This window comes from Ictalurus punctatus, chromosome 7 (genome assembly GCF_001660625.3).
Source record: "Ictalurus punctatus breed USDA103 chromosome 7, Coco_2.0, whole genome shotgun sequence".
Lineage (NCBI taxonomy): Eukaryota > Metazoa > Chordata > Actinopteri > Siluriformes > Ictaluridae > Ictalurus > Ictalurus punctatus.
In genome coordinates this window covers 904,912-922,369 of record NC_030422.2, presented here as the reverse complement: position 1 = coordinate 922,369, position 17,458 = coordinate 904,912, and the positions used below count along the sequence as shown (strand labels likewise).

At 41.3% G+C, this 17,458-nt stretch overlaps 1 gene segment (V, D, J or C); it reads left to right on the top strand.

Annotated features, from left to right (window-relative positions):
- The first annotated feature begins 200 nt into the window (after nucleotides 1-200).
- On the top strand, nucleotides 201-1,565 carry LOC128633084 (T cell receptor alpha variable 26-2-like). The segment is given in 2 exon segments: nucleotides 201-297; nucleotides 458-1,565. Coding segments are annotated over 2 exon segments (456 nt in total).
- The last annotated feature ends 15,893 nt before the right edge of the window (nucleotides 1,566-17,458 follow it).

Sequence of the window (17,458 nt, the reverse complement as noted above, 5' to 3'; positions counted from 1 at the left end):
TCTGATTAAAATGATAGTTTTTACATAATTGCCTTTATTTCCTGCTTATCAGTTAGTGTTTGCTTATATGTGCTCTGGATAGGTTCTCCATGTGAAGCTGAATGTAAACAGGATGCTTCAGAATCAAGAATCTGACTGTAACATTAGTGACACTGTCATTTGATGCTATGGGTGGAGCTTCATGAAGCTTTATGATGTTAACATATCAGAGTACAGAAAGATCTCATAATATTTTCATACTGCTAAGACCATTCACCATGTTCACTGTTATATTCACGTGTCTTTGGCTTTCACTGGGTGAGTTTTGAATATTTGTTATTTCAAAAATATTATGTGTTGAATTGGTGATTTATTAGACTGTGTGGTGTTAAGACAGAATGTGGGTCTGACTTATGTACTGTAGTTCTGGTTTTATTATGTAAAGGTTAAAATCATTATGTTCTCTTCTCTATGACAGGTGACTCCATGGCAAATTCAGTACAGCCACGTTTCACTCATAAAGTTGTAGATGAAGATGATGATGTTACTCTGTCCTGCAGATACGGAACAACCAATCCTACAGGAAACTACCTGCACTGGTATAGGCAGTATCCAAAATCTACACCTGAGTTCCTTCTTTATATTTCTGATGGTGGCGTGCTAAGTTCCAACATTCCCACAGGAATGACTCCTAAAGTTAATCGAGATAATAAAGAAGTGGATCTGCTCATCTCCTCTGCTGTTGTATCAGACTCTGCACTATACTACTGTGCTCTGCAGCCCACAGTGACAGGAAATTCAACTGCACTGTTCAAAAACTTTGACACAGTTTTGATATATGGAAAGCAGTTCTTTGAGACATTTACATGCCAATTCTGGGGAATTTTGTCTTGAGTTTATATTTTTGAGACACACTGTATTATTAGGAGACAGCTCATTCATTTATTCGTCTTCAGTAACCACTTTATCCTGGTCAGCAATCCAGGGCTTTTCCTGAGAACACTGGGAGTGAAGGAGGAATGTGAGAAATCCAAAAAAGAGAGCATACAAAATATTGCACAGACAGTAACCTGAGCTCACTGGTACCTGAAAGTAGAAACTGTGCCAGAAAATCCTAACATTGTCTCAATTTTATGCGGAGACAGAGGAGAGATAACCTTTGCCTTGACCAGGATACAGATAATTATAGATAATTGAACAAATAATTAATTTGAATAAAATATCAATTCTGTTGTTAGGTTTTCACAGATTTTTTTCAAAACTGCTATACACTTTTCTATAACTCAAAAACTTTATTGGCCTTTTTGTGATTTATGACCTGTAGTCCTCTCCGAAACTATTTGAATGGCAAGGCCAATTAATTTTTGCTGTAGACTGAAGACATTTTGGTTTGAGAACAAAAGATGAATATTAGAAGAAAGTTTGAATTTCAACTTTTATTTCCTGGTATTTATATGTATATATGAGAGCTGTGAAGAAAAACAGCAAAATCACAGTCTGTGACATCACCAACAACCTCCACAAGGCAGGGTTGAAGGTATCACAATCCACTGTTACAGCAGAAATATAGAGGCCAAACCATAAGATGCAAACCACTCATTGTTTTATTCCTACTTTTTCTCAGGCTCACTGTCTCTTATTTCTCCTCTAGTTCCCCCTGTCCACACAATGTATAACAACACATCTACCCCTTAAAAAATAAAAAGAATTAACATAACATTGTGTAGTTGTCTTTTTTTCTCTCTTCACATTTCACAGCTAAGCTGTCACAGTATATAACGGGGGGACTTTTGTTTTTATCACCATAACTTAAAGACAACTGTGAAAAACTTTATGCAGGGGTACTTTTTAAAAATAATAAAAAATACAACAACAACAAAAACTCAACAATAGTTCACATGACTTCAGTTAGTCTTTCAGGAGGTTTAATGCTTCTTTTTGGTCATTGCTCTGTAACTGTTTCAGGTAATGTATCTGCAACCTGTCTGGACTCATCAACTAAAGGCACAGATGTCAATGTGAGAAGGGAACAAGACATTGCGTTTAGCATAACACTATGGGAGTGCCCCTCACGTGCGACAGGCATCGGAAGCTTGTGTAAAATCATGCCTATATATAGGCCTGCCATGATCAGGTGACGTGTGTCACGTTATAGATATATATGGCACCTGTGAACCGTGCCATCAGCGACTATTATCTGAAGTGAAGACAGAATTCACAGGCCTACCCTGGTATGACAAAGCTACGCAATGTCTTGTTCCTTTTCAGGGAACAGGGTTTCAGGTATAACCCAGATGTTTCCTTTCAAAGGGAATTTCACGTTGCATTTAGCATAACACTATGGGAACGAGAATACCCACTCTGTCATACCGAGGGTACGGCCTGTTCAAAAAGACCCAAGCCTGAGAGTCACTGCAAGACACTCGAGCCCAGAGCGGAATGAATATCCAGGCTGTAATATCCAAAGAATGTGTGTGACATAGACCACCCTGAAGCAGCATACACATCCTGTAAGGATACCCCTTTGGACAAAGCCTTCGAGGAGGTGACCCCTCTAATAGAATGAACCCTTATGCCCAGATACGTAGCAAGACCATGCACCTCATAAGCAATAGAGATTGCTTCCATTATCCAATTAGAGATGCGCTGCTTTGACACAGCATCACCTCTACTGTCGCCGCCAAGCAGACCAGCAGCTGCTCCAACTTACGCCACTGGCCGGAGCAGTGGACATAAGTACAGAGAGCCCTTACTGGACACAGCAGATGCATTCTCTCTTGTGTGAGGAACAGTGGAGGGCAGAAAGCCAGACCCAAAGTCTCCATAGTTCAGGCCGAGGATGATAAATCAGCCTTGAGACAGTAGATCTGCTCTAAGGGCTCAGATGGGGTATTGACAGACCTTACAGGACCACAGAAAGGTCCCAGCAAGGTATGCGCGGCCTGCAGATGGGCCTCAGCCACCTGACACCACGCATAAACCTCGAAGTTAGAGGATGCTGCCCCACAGAGGCTCCATCAACAGAGGCATGGCCGGCCGAAATGGCGGCCATGTAAACCCTGAATGGAGAAGGAGCCCACCCCGCTGAGAAACATTCTTGTACTGTAGCTATTGGGCAGTTCACTGGGTCTACAGTGGATCCCTGCGGATGGGAATCTCCCAAGGAGTGTCATCCAGCAGGGATATCATCTCTGAGAACCATATTCAAGCTGGCCAATAAGGTGTCACTAGCAGCAGATGCAGACTGTCTTGGAAAACTCTCGCTAGAACTTGTGGGAGCAGAGCGATCAGGGGAAAAGCGTACAGATGTGACCTCGGTCACATGTGCACCATGGCGTCCAGCCCTAATTGTGTGTGAGGAGTGAGGGTGAACCACAACGGGCCATGTGTTGTCTCCTCGGAGGTGAACACATGCAGTCCCGCTTGGCCAAACCTCCGCCATATGGACTCCACCACTTGTGGATGGAGCTACCAATCCCCGGGCCTCAGCCCCTGCCTCAACAGGATGTCTGCCCCCATATTCCAGTTGCCCAGAATGTACATTGCACTCACTGACAAAACTTTCCCTCTGTCCAGAGAGGAATTATTTGCACCTGCCACAATCCTCCCTGGTGGTCAATATATGAGACCACCGCTATGTTGTCTGTAAACACATGGTTACATCTCAGTTGATGGAGAAGGAATTTCAGTGCTAGAAATATGTCCCACATTTGTAGGCAATTTTTATGCCGCTCCAGATGAGGGCCGCTCCAGAGACCGTGAGCTGGACAGCTGTCTAAGACCGCGCTCCAGCCTGTGAGGGAGGTGTCTGTCATTACTGTCTTGCACTAAGGAGACACCCCTAGACTGGGTTCTACCCAAGGGTAGAAACCGGGACACTCAAATTCTCAGAGCACGTAGGCATCGCAGCGTGACACTGATTACTCTCAGAGGTTTCATCCTTGGATGAAACCCCCAACTTCTCAGCCACCACTGAACGGTCTCCTGTGCAATAAGCCCAATGGTATGATGTTGACTGCCCATATGCTCCAATAGTCTCCCATAGAGACTGGAGGGGATGCCAAGATCCAGCTTTATCTTGATCAATGTTGATAGGATTGACCCTATGCATGTTGGGGATAGAAACGCCCTTAGTGAAATAGAACCCTTATAACCCCTAGAAAATTATGCTTTCTCCACTTCACTGGAGAAAGCATACTTTTCTGAGGTTCAAGCTTAGCCCCAAGCTCTTCATGTGGGCGAGAACAACATCTCGATGTTGAACCACCAGTTCCCTGGATCGTGCTAGAATTAATCAGTCATCCATGTAGTTTAGTACATGGATGCCCTAGAGTCACAATGGAGCCAGAATGACATCCATGCACTTTGTAAAGGTGCGAGGGGATAAAGCTAGCCTGAAAGGGAAGAACCTGATCATGGTATGCATTGCCTCCAATGAGAACCCCAGGAACTTCCTGTGCCTGGGCAATATTTCTATGTGGAAATATGCACATTTTAGATCTATCATCACAAACCAGTCGTCAAATTTAATCTGTGGAATGATAAGTTTGGGCATCAGCATCTTGAACCTGTATGTCAGAAGAGTACAGTTCAGATGTCGCAGATCTAAAATTGGCCGCATGATCATCTATTTTTTGTGAACCAGGAAATAATGGCTGTAAAAACCTTTCTCCATCAGGGAACGGGGTACATGTTCTATGGCCCCTTCGTCCAAGAGGGATCTAACTTCCTGCACTAACGTTGGGCTCTGGTCTGTGCTGAGTACTGTGGTGAGCACACCTCTGAACCGGGCAGGCATTGAGCTCTAAACTGGACCTGGTAACCCTTTCCTACAGTAGACAGAACCCATGGAGACACATTTGGCAGTAGTTTCCATGCTGCCAGATGGTCTTTTAGTGACGTTAACTATTCCACATTCTATTGGAGAGAAAGCATCAGATTTTCGTTTCCCTGCGACAGCTCGCTGACCAGAGAACACTGAAAACTTGAGACAGTCTTGGCTAGGGGAGGCCCTACAGTAGCACTGGGGACTAACTGCCCTAACAACCTCATGTCCCCTGATATATCCCTCCACGACTTGTCAGGACTGCTGCTCTTTGTCTGCTTGGGCTTTATGACCATTCTCCGATCAGGCCTAGTAGCAGACCGGGACTGTGGCCGCCCGGTTCCCCTGGCTGTCTGCGGGGGTTGGCGGGCTGCCATACTCGCCTTCTGTGTCTCCCTTGCACTAGCGCTGGTGCTCCACTCGTGGATGCCCGGGTGAATTTGACACAACAGGGAAGGAACTGGATGAATGCTGCCATATGTCGAGCTCACTCAGCAGGTCTGCTTGGTAGGTCTGCAACATTGTCATTGTCTGCAGTGACCCACAAGCAAGATTACTACTGCATAGGCCTTGCCGACCAGTGCCACGGTGGCCTTACACAGTGGATTGGATGGCAAAGCAGACCCCCCTAAATTACCTGCCGTCGATGGAGAGAGGTAGCTCGCAAGCACCTCCTCCACCTTCAGCATAGCTAAATAGCCATGGCGTTCATTCCCCACAATGGCCAAATAATCCAACATTGTGGGGTTATAAATATGGCTTATGCATGGTTTTCCCCCAGGAGCCTGATATTTTGTTATGCACTTCTGGAAGAAAGGGGAGTTTCTGCAGTGTGAGGAATTTACTTTCACTGGGGAGAAAAAGGCTCATCCAGCCTTAGTAATCACTTCAAGCAGCTCTTTATATGCTGCTCACGGTTTTTAGGACATCCATCTGGCTCCTCTGAGTCAGAGAGGAATTATTCCTATTATTTTTGTGTGTGTGTTTTTTTTCTCCCCTTTTTGGCTTTCCATAGCGGAAGGAGAAGTTGCAACATGAGCTCCAAAATCCATCAGAGAGCTGAACCTAGAATACAGAGCAAGAGATAGAGCAGCGCTCGTCTCCGTCTCTTCTTCCGGATCCTTAAGAGTTCCCCCGAACCTTAGATGGTTAGCCTTGGCAGCGGCCGGCCCAGATCCACGAGGCTCTGAAACCCAACTTGCTTCGGCTTCAGAGAAGAGCGCGAGACGCGAGCCGAACCGCTTAATGTAGGCATTACCATGCGCAGCCTCTCGAGGCTGCCATCGCATGCTACAATACTAGATACTTCACCCAGAAAGTGTGCACTATTCCCAGTGATGAAACGGGAGCAAGCTGTAACACAATTCTCTCACTCATATTTTTCTCTCTAGCTCATTCCTTTTTTTCTTCTCTTTTTTAAAGGTACAGAAAAGTTCTGAGATTTTGAGAAAAGATGGCGAGGAAATGAAGCGTCTTTTTTGTTTCTTTACACAAATAACCGACATGCCATCTTTCGCTGAAGATAATAAATGCTGATGGTGCGGTTCACAGGCGCGGTTCACGCAAAGCGCTTAATTGCCAGGTCACCTGATCATGGCAGGCCTATAAATAGGCATGATTTTAAATAAGTTTCAGATGCTGGTCGCGCGCGAGAGGTGCTCCCCCATAGTGATATGCTAAACGCGATGAAGTTCCATTTGAAAGGGAACAGACTTCATGTAAAAACTGTACAGACAAAATCTTCATCCTCATAGCCATCATCCATTTTTGCAGTCTGTGGGCACAGTATTCTTTCTGGAATTCTTCTGTAATGCTTCTTTCTGAGATTAAAAGTATAAAGATAACAGCCTGAGAATAAAAACTTTATTGTGCACAACACTCAGACTTTCACAGTAATCAAGTACTAGGTGAAAGAGCAAATCCTCTATCCTTTTACAAGAGTTTGTCTTTTTTTTGCCAGCACACTAATGTTAGCCAGTGAAGTTTTCTTGTTCTTCAGAGGTTAGTTTATATTGCATGTTATTTCAGATCAGAACACAAACTAGCTGACCTATCAATAACTCAAGAACATGAGGCCTTGTTGAACAGAATCTCTCGAGAAAGGCTGCAGTGTTTTCCTGCTCTTCACTGTGCTTACTGATGCTCAAAGACCAATCATAGGAAGCTATTCTCACTGAAATGGCAATGGTTGCTCCACTTCAAACTCTTACTGTGCTGCCACACAGTCACCCTCTCTGCAGCATTAAATGCTGTTCTCAAAGCCAATTGTGGCAGGTTAGATGACTTATTTTAGGTATAGTGGTGTGTGAAAGTTTGTGAACCCTTTAGAATTTTCTATATATCTGCTTAAATTTGATGTAAAACATAAACAGATTTTCCTTAAGGTAGACAAGGAGACCCAATTAAACAAATGAGACAAAAAATATTATACTTGGTCATATATCCATCCATCTTCTACCGCTTACTCCTTTTCAGGGTCACGGGGAACCTATCCCAAGGACCATCAGGCACAAGGCGGGGTACACCCTGGACAGAGTGCCAATCCATCACAGAGCACAATCACATACACACTCACACACCCATTCATACACTATGGACACTTTAGACATGCCAATCAGACTACCATGCATGTCTTTGGACTGGGGAGGAAACCGGAGTACCTGGAGGAAACCCCTGCAGCACAGGGAGAACTCCGCACACACAGCCCTAGCGGGACTCGAACCCCAGAGGTGTGAGGCGAACGCGCTAACCACTAAGCAAGTATGTGAACCTCTAGGATAAGCAGTGAAATTGAAGGTGAAATTAGAGTCAGGTGTTTATCAATGGGTTTACAATCATTTGTGAGTGAGTGCCCTGTTTTATTTAAAAAACAGGGATCTGTCAAAGTCTGATCTTCACAACACATTTGTGGAAGTGTATCATGGCACGAACAAAGGATATTTCTGAGGACCTCTGATAAAGAGTTGTTGTGTAACAACTTGTTACAGACATGTAACAGTCCACGAGGTCACAAAGAAACCCAAGGTAACTTCTAAGCAACCAATGCCCTCTACCAATGCGCTACAATTGTAGAAAGGAAATACACTGCATTCCAGCATAAGAACATTATTCCATTTGTGAAATATGGTCATGGTAGTATCATGGGTTGGACCTGTTTTTCTGCATCTGGGCCAGGACTGCTTGCCATCATGGAACAGTGAATTCTGAATTATACTAGCAAATTCTAAAGGAAAATGTAAGGACATCTGTCCGTGAACTGAATTTAACAAAAAGGGAGTCATGCAGCAAGAAAATGACCCTAAGCAAACAAGCCTGTCTGACAAAAAAATTATTAATGATTAAAGAAAAATAAAGTTAATATTTTGAAATGGCCAATAGCAATGTTGTTGAATAACCTGAAGCAAGCAATTCACGTGACTTACCAACATCCCAGAATTGGCTAAAATTCCTCCAAGCCAATGTGTAGGACTAATGATCAGTTACCAGAAATGTTTAGTTGTAGTTTTCGCCGCACATAGGGGTCACCCCAGATATTGAAAGCAAAGGTTTACATACTTTAGTCACTCACAGATATGTAATATTTGATCATTTCCCTCATAGAATTAATTACCAAGTATAGTATTTTTGCCTCATTTGTTTAACTGGGTTCTCGTTATCTACTTTTAGATATGGTTTTAGGTCATATTTATGCATAAATGTAGAAAATTCTGAAGAGTTCACAAACTTTTAAGCACCACTGTTGATAATTAAATGTTAACTCTTTAATCAGCAATCCAGTCTTTGTTTATTGTGCCTCAGAATTAATGTGTTCCTCATGCCTATCTTTGCAGGTTTGTAATTGACTTTTGGGTCTTACAGGATAACATCTGGATAACTGAGAATTTTCCAGAATAAAAACACAGTAGGCTCCACACAAGAAGGTTGAGTCTAATTGCACACACCACACCAGCTGCAAAGGAAACAGAAATGATGAGGCAGGGACAAACAACACTGCATGCAAAACCACACCAGTTAAGAAACCACATTACCTGACTGAAATGCATACTATTTACAAATACAAATACATTGTCTACCACCATTCATGTGGTATTTCAGTACCTACAGGGATAAGTATTATGTCCCTGTAAAATTCCTTCAGAAGGGGAGTCCAATCACCATCCTTTTTTTTTGTTGTTTTTCTTTTGTCTGTTTTGTTGCAGCTATATGTTTACTCATAGCATATTTACTGTTCGTATCACGTGACACAAAAGCAACATCAATGGAATCTACAATTTGTACAGGTTCATAACAAGAACTAAATAGATGAGAGTACAGCAGCGCTTTTTCACAAGAGCCCGTGAGTCGAATGAAAATGCCACAAAAGCGAGCTACGAGGTGGCAACGCTGATTGCCAAGCACTGCAAACCTTTTACTGAGGGTGAATTTATTAAAGACTACATGATAAATGGTAGAGAAAATTTGTCCCGAGAAGAAGCAAGAGTTTGCCAATGTTTGCCTGGCACGTAACACTGTGGTACGGAGAATTGAAGACGTTTCATCTGATATTAAGAGCCAGTTAGAAGCCAAAGGAGTAGAGTTTGACTTTTTTCGTTAGCCTGCGACAAAAGCACGAATGCATCTGACACCGCTGAGTTACTGATTTTTTAAAGAGGAGTGGACAATGAAATAACGTGAGTGAGGAGCTACTTGACCTTGAGCTATTTTGAGCCTTAAGGATCAAACAAGAGGAATATATATATATATATATATATATATATATATATATATATATATATATATATATATATATATATATATATATATATATATATATATATATATATATATTTCTATTTGTTTCGCCGTAGATGACATGAAACTACTGTGGAATAAAGTCACTGGGATTATTACAGATGGCGCACCTGCCATGATATTAAAGGTGTGAATTTATCCCAACTGAGCAGGCCACTGAGTGGCGACGGTGGCAAGGAAAAACTCCCTAAGATGTTTTAAGAGGAAGAAACCTTGAGAGGAACCCGACTCAGAAGGGAACCCGTCCTCATCTGGGTAACAACAGTTAGTGTGAAAAAGTTCATTATGGATTTAAATGAAGTCTGTATGGCGTTAGGAGCAGCCGTAGTCCCAGCAGTCTGGAATTAAAGAAGATTTGAGCTCCATCCTGTTACGAGGCGCTGACGGAGACAAGCGCAGGCGAGCGGAGAGATGGCGTGTGACTGAACACAGGAAGAGAAGCGACTCGGGACCGAGCAGGTAAACTGTATATCAGGGACGTAGGCAAAAGCGTAGTGAGGGACGAGCGTGAAATCGAGCACCAGGGAAAACACTTATAATGAAACCGGCTTGGTAATCAAACAGAGACGAGGCTGCCGAGCGTTTACTTCGCAAGCGGCTCATGCTAGGGAGGCCCTTATATAACCTTAGGTGTGTACAGGTGTTCGTAATCAGAAGTCCGGCGAACTCGAGCGCGGGTATGACTGGGAAGTATAGTCCTCCTCCGCCACGTCCCTGGGCGGCACTACACTTTGTGAGCTGCCGCGCCGATTTCGCCGTGTCGTAACACATCCAGAGGCAGAAAGGATCTGGATCTCTAGTATCTCCATACATTCGTGTGGGGCTCGGCGAAAGGAGAAAGGGAGAAAAAAGATAATTATGACTGCGAAGTAGTAGAACAGAATCTAGTCAGGGTAGGCTTGAGTAAACAAATACGTTTTAAGCCTAGACTTAAACACTGAGACTGTGTCTGAGTCCCGAACACTAATAGGAAGACTGTTCCATAACTGTGGGGCTCTATAAGAGAAAGCTCTTCCCCCTGCTTTAGCCTTCACTATTCGAGGTACTGTCAAATAGCCTGCATCTTTTGATCTAAGTAGGCGTGGCGGATCATATAAAACCAAAAGGTCGCTTAGATATTGTGGTGCGAGACCATTTAGTGCTTTATAGGTTAATAAAAGTATTTTATAGTTAATGCGAGATTTTACTGGGAGCCAATGCAGTATTGATAATATCGGTGTGATATGGTCGTATCTTCTAGTTCTAGTTAGGACTCTAGCAGCTGCATTCTGGACTAACTGGAGCTTATTTATATTCCTACTGGAACATCCAGACAGTAAGGCATTACAGTAATCTAATCTAGAGGTGACGAATGCATGAACTAGTATTTCCGCATCATGTAGTGACAATATGTTTCTTATTTTAGAAATATTTCTGAGATGAAAGAAGGCTATCCTAGTAATATTATCTACATGAGCATCAAATGATAGGCTGGAGTCAATAATTACTCAGAGGTCTTTAACTGCTGTACATGATGAAACAGAAAGACCATCCAGAGTAACCATGTGATCAGAAAGATTACTTCTAGCTACATGTGGGCCTAAAAAAAGTATTTCTGTTTTATCAGAATTAAGTAGAAGGAAGTTAGTTAACATCCAACGTCTAATGTCCTTTACACAATCTTCAACTTTACTAAGCTTCTGTCTGTCCTCTGGCTTCGCTGAAACATACAACTGTGTATCATCAGCATTACAGTGAAAGCTAATTCCATGTTTACGAATAATTTGACCTAGGGGTAGCATATATAAAGTAAAGAGCAGTGGGCCTAAAACAGAACCCTGTGGAACTCCAAAAGTAACCTCAGTACGCATGGAGAAATCACCATTTACATCTACGAACTGATAAAGATCAGTCAGATAAGACCTGAGCCAGGAGAGGACTGTTCCCTTAATACCAACAACATTTTCTAATCTATCAAGTAGAATAGTGTGATCTATAGTATCAAAAGCTGCACTAAGGTCGAGTAACACAAGCAGCGAGACACAACCCTGATCGTAAGTCAGTAGAAGGTCATTTACTACTTTAACTAACGCTGTCTCTGTGCTATGATGAGGTCTAAATCCTGACTGATACATTTCATGAATGTTATTCCTATCTAAGTACGAGCATAACTGCTTTGCTACAACCGTTTCTAAAATCTTAGAGATGAAGGGGAGATTTGATATCGGTCTACAGCTGGACAATTGAGACGGTTCAAAATCAGGTTTTTTAAACAAGGGTTTAATAACTGCTAATTTAAGTGATTTAGGTACATAGCCAGTGCTAAGGGAAGAATTGATTATATTTAGAAGAGGTTCAATTACTCCTGGACAAATCTGTTTAAACAAACATGTAGGTACGGGATCTAGTATGCAAGTTGATGAATTGGCTGAAGAGATTAATGAAGCTAGTTCGGTCTCTCTAAGCAGAGCAAAACACTCTAAACATTGATCTGATATTGCTACATTGTCATGTAATGGGTTTGTTACAATACTGTCGGGTTTTAATTTAATGGCCTGTATTTCACGTCTAATATTTTCAACCTTATCAATGAAAAATTTCATGAAATCTTCACTGCTATGTAATGATTGAGTGTTTCTCTCTGTAGTGGTTTTATTCCTAGTTAATTTTGCTACTGTGTTGAAAAGGAATCTAGAATTGTTTTTGTTGTCTCCTATTAAGGTGGAGAAATAGATTTTTCTAGCATCGCCAAGAGATTTCCTATATTTCAGTAGGCTCTCCTTCCATGCTGTTTGAAATATCACCAGTTTGGTTTGACGCCATTTACGTTCTAATTGTCGAGTTGTCTGTTTTAAGGTTCGCGTTTGATCGTTATACCAGGGTGCTAATTTTTTTTCTCTAATTATTTTCCTTTTGAGTGGAGCCACTCTATCTAGCGTGTAGCGGAGTGTTGACTCCAAGCTTTCAGTCGCCTGATCGAGTTCTGTGTGATCTGACGGTGATCCAAATCTAATTGATGTTTCTGCGAGGTTATTTATGAAGCTCGGTGCAGTAGCTGATGTGTAGGTACGTTTTACGCGGTAGCGAGGCAAGGTGGAAATATTATGATCAATACGTATTATGAACGAGATAAGATAATGGTCTGAGACAACTTCAGACTGCGGAAAAATGATAATATTTTCTATACTTAGTCCGTATGTTAGTATGAGGTCAAGAGTGTGACCACCATTATGAGTAGGCCCGATTACGTTCTGATTAATCCCTACTGAATCTAAGATGGACACAACCGCTAATCGCCCTCGGGGTCTGTAAATAATAATTAGAGGAATTGACTTATTTTTTGTGGCTACATAATTTATACTGGTATAAAGAATTTCAAAAGAATTAAATTTATGCTTAGGTTTTTGTGTGATGACTAGATTTTTACTATGGATGAGACCAACACCTCCTCCTCTACCAGTTGAACGAGGCTGATGTACATAACTGTATCCAGGAGGACTGGCTTCATTTAATGCTATGTACTCATTTGGTTTAATCCAAGTTTCTGTTAAACACATTAAATTACATTCCTGATCAGTAATGATGTCGTTAACAATAAGAGCCTTAGACACAAGAGATCTAATGTTTAATAGTCCTAGCTTCAGATCAAAAGTGCTGGCTGTGCATTCAATATGATTTAATTTTATGTTAATTAGGTTACGAAGATAGACTTTCCGAGATTTTCTATATATTTGTATAGCTCGGGGAACAGACACAGTCTCTATAGTATGTATTACCTTTGCTGGATTTTTAAATGAACATTGATTATACTGAATGTTATTATTGGAAGATGTACTTACGGTAGGCAGTCACTTGGAGTGTAGCGCCTTGGAAATGTTGTCTGAAAGCAGTTCCGCTCCAAGGCTGCTGGGGTGCAGGCCATCAGGACGAAACAACCTAGGACACTCCCAGAACAGATTCCAGTTATTGACAAACACCAGATTCTGCTCATTACACCAAGAGACTAACCAATCATTTAATGCTAGGAGTCTACTGAACTTTTCTGCTCCACGTCTGTATGTGTGATGAGGTCCAAAGATGATGATCTTCGCAGTGGGTGATCTGCATCGTACCGTCTCGATCAGGCTGGAGAATTCCCTTTTCAGAACCACTGTCTGCCGCAGCCTGGTGTCGTTCGTCCCCGCGTGCAGCACAACCGCTCCAATGCGCTCATCCCTCTTCAGGATCCCGGATACCTGTGCAGCGACATCAAGGACACAAGCACCAGAAAAACAGTGCGTGCGCACCTTACCTTTAGATGAGGCTACACGGACGTTCCGCACAATGGAGTCCCCGACGATCACAGACTTGGGTCTGGTCTGACGGAGAGGGGCGAAGCGGTTCCTGGTTGGAATCTCAAACACCAGAGGTGGAGAGGGTCCAGCCCGTGCCTTCCGCCGCTGGTTCACCCAAGGCCCGAGGTGTGTTGGCGCCGGCGTGACGGAGACCACGGTTGGGAAAGTCCTAGGTGCACGGTCCCTGCACAGAGAAACACACGGCGTAGAGGGGCTGGGAGTGGAAATACCACGCTGTGTGCTTACCTTGGATATGTGGGCAGAGGCACAAGATGTTTCCAGCGCAGTTTGTCGCTCCAGCAGCTGAGCCTGCTTATCAAGTAGGCCCCGGATCTGCTTCTCCACATCCTCCAGTTCCTGCCGCACCATGTGAAGCTCGAGCGAGTCCTCATCTGCACTCAAAACCGGACAGACAGCAGACATATATATATATATATATATATATATATATATATATATATATATATATATATATATATATATATATATATATATATATATTTTTTTTTTTAAACAGAACAGCGGTAAGTGAGAAATGTGAAACGTAAACAAGGCGGTAGGTGATGCTAGCGGGTGATGCTATTATAATGTGAGTATGTCATAATTTTCACTAAATATGCGACTGGATACAGTTATCAAGTAAATATTATTGAAATATGGTAAAAGGACAGTGTGTGAATCTGGTGTTACTGTTCCATACCCAACATTTAAATGTTGTTTGTAGCAATGCTAACACTATTGAGTATATGTGAAAAATGCCGAGTGTAAACGGCAGTCATTAAAAGCAACCGCAATCTCATTTAGTCCATTAGACACTCTGATGTAAACACTTGGCTCCCTGGTATCTTTGTCATTTGTGGCCAAATATGTATTTTTTAGCATAGTACCATCTAGTATGAAAACTATGCTAAGCGCTAACTATCTACAACAGCTATGCAAACTAACTCCTTTGAATGTTAGCTAGTGAGACTTAGCCCTTAGCTAATCATGGGAAGTGTACAGTATCTGTGTTCCCCAGATTTACATCGCTCATAATGACCACATTATTTAAAGCTGCAGTTAGGCTTCAGCATAAGTGAGAGCTGGGACACATTCATACTTAACATTTTGTTCCCTTTATGACCATTTACTGTGTTTTATAGACTACAGTATGGCATTTCTTCAGTTTAGTGTGTACATTTCACTATTGTTCATGCATGGAGTTGAACTGTTTGAATGTAGACTAACAGCTACTTTTAGATCAATGTCTAATTTTAGATTAAATCTCTTTGGTGTTTAAAGTTAAAAGGTAATAAAGTTAATAGAGCCATGGGAAAATGAACATACATGAAACCTTTTGAAAACACTGATCTGATCAACATAGGACCCTGGGAACATAAGAATCAACTCCTAATCGTGATTCTGTTATTAGTACCTATACATAAAGACACACATAGCAGCACACATAGATTATTAAGTTGTATTTAATATTATCGTGGCTTATTAATGTCATTAGAGAAAGACTGGATAAAAGAACTTTGATCATAATAGAAAAGAAACAAGCATCTTTTATAAAGAATTGAACTTAAAGCATACTTATAATGTTATGTTGCACTTTTGTTAAAAATGCAAAATTCTCTTTAGTGTTGGAATGTGACAAAGTAAGTCAAAGTGTCACCGTAACAGGAAACCCTTAATTGATGTTTATTACAATTTTATTCTTTGTTACCTTACAGTCTAGTTACAGTAGGGGTATAGCTTTAAGTCTGGGGGAAATGTTGTGTTCTCTCAATGTACTGTAAATTAGGAAATATCCTCTAGGGGGAGTTGTTCACCAGATGTCCAGATAGACCGATTGTCTCCTCACTGCAGCCTGTAGCACAATAACATATTGGAATACATCCACTACGTACTGGATGTTGTAACCCTAACCCCAACCCTAACACTAACCATAACGCTAGTTTTACTTCTTTAAAGGCTTTAAACAAGTAGGCTGTAGTGGATGAGTTTTTCCTGCCATTTAATGTCCCCGAAAACCTCCCATTTAACCACTTGTTAGCAACGGCCTTTTTCAAGACACGTAAAAGTTTAACAAAATCACAAGTTTGGTATTACTGATGTATTTTATGTAGTAGAATAAAACATGAAAATATCTTAAGTTTGTGTTAACCACAGACCTAATTTAGCCAAATCCGGCATCTTTTTCGTGTCAGTGGGAAATGACATAGTACTTTAGTTAATACTGATTGATCAATTCAGTTCCCATCAAGAACCTCTTTCCACCAATAAGAGAAACCTTTCGGCACACGCATATCTTTTGACACACCCATTATCATCTGCAGAGACCCATACTTTGAGAGAGAGAATGTTTTAAGTAAAGAGATATGTGTGTGTTCACATAGGTGTGGTTCTGCCTTATTAAGTTGCTCTCCACAACACATGTCCATCATTTTCCACATATACTCCAATAGTGTTAGTGTTACTGAAACTTATAACCTAATCACGTTATAATTCACTGTAGATTCCATGCTAAGCCTGTGGCTAAAGGCGGCCATGTTTTTATGACATTTAGTGTTTCCCATTGTGCCTTGTGATTTAGCTTTAACATTTATCTTGCAAGTTATATAAGAAAAAGAGCACTGTCTTATTTTTTGTTGGCAGGTTTTATTTAAAGGTTCACAGGTTGCTTGGTTCAGACCAATTCTGAATGTGTAGTAGCTGAGGCTCTGTACAAGTTCAAGAGTTCACTAATGTTATGTTCTGTAAATTACTATTTGTTGTAGTTACTTCTTTTTTCCAGCAGCCGTTTTTTTCCAGTGTAAATGGAGGCATAGTCGTAAGTTTCAGTTTAAAAAAAGAAAAGAAAGAAAGAAAGAAAGAAAGAAAGAAAGAAAGAAAGAAAGAAAGAAAGAAAAACTTTTGTCTGTTTTTCTCCTTTTTTCTCCTCTCCACGGGATGACATAGTCACTTATCTTATCACTAGGGCCCTGCTCACATCCCCCAGAGGTTTCAATTTTTCGATTATGAATACTATTTTGCACAGTAATATTGGCTATATGTGTTCTTCAACCACACACATTGCTTACACAGTTTAATTGTAAAAATAAATAAATAAATAAATAAAATAAAGAAAAAACACAACAAAGCTTTCAGATTTTTTAAGCTTTCAGGTTTATGAAATAGAGTCAAATGACACTGATTAAAAAATAATAAACATGAGAAATACAGACAGGCAAGGCAGCACACTAGGCCACAGGGGAGAAATGAGGAACACCAAGCAAATAAAACACCTAGTTTACCACACACACTTGAAGTGAATACCACTGCAAACTTCACTCAATCCTGTAAGCCTCACACACACCATGTATCACTCCCCTTTAAGGCCTAATGGCATGCTGGCATTTTTCATAGTATTACCAAGAACAGCAGCTGGTTTGTTCCTCACCTCAGTAAAATACCTCAATTATTTATCATGACTTATACTTGTTCACAGCAATTTCTGATGAGACAGAAGTCCCTAATGCAGCGACACTTATAAAATCACTTATAAAATCATATACAACTGGAAATT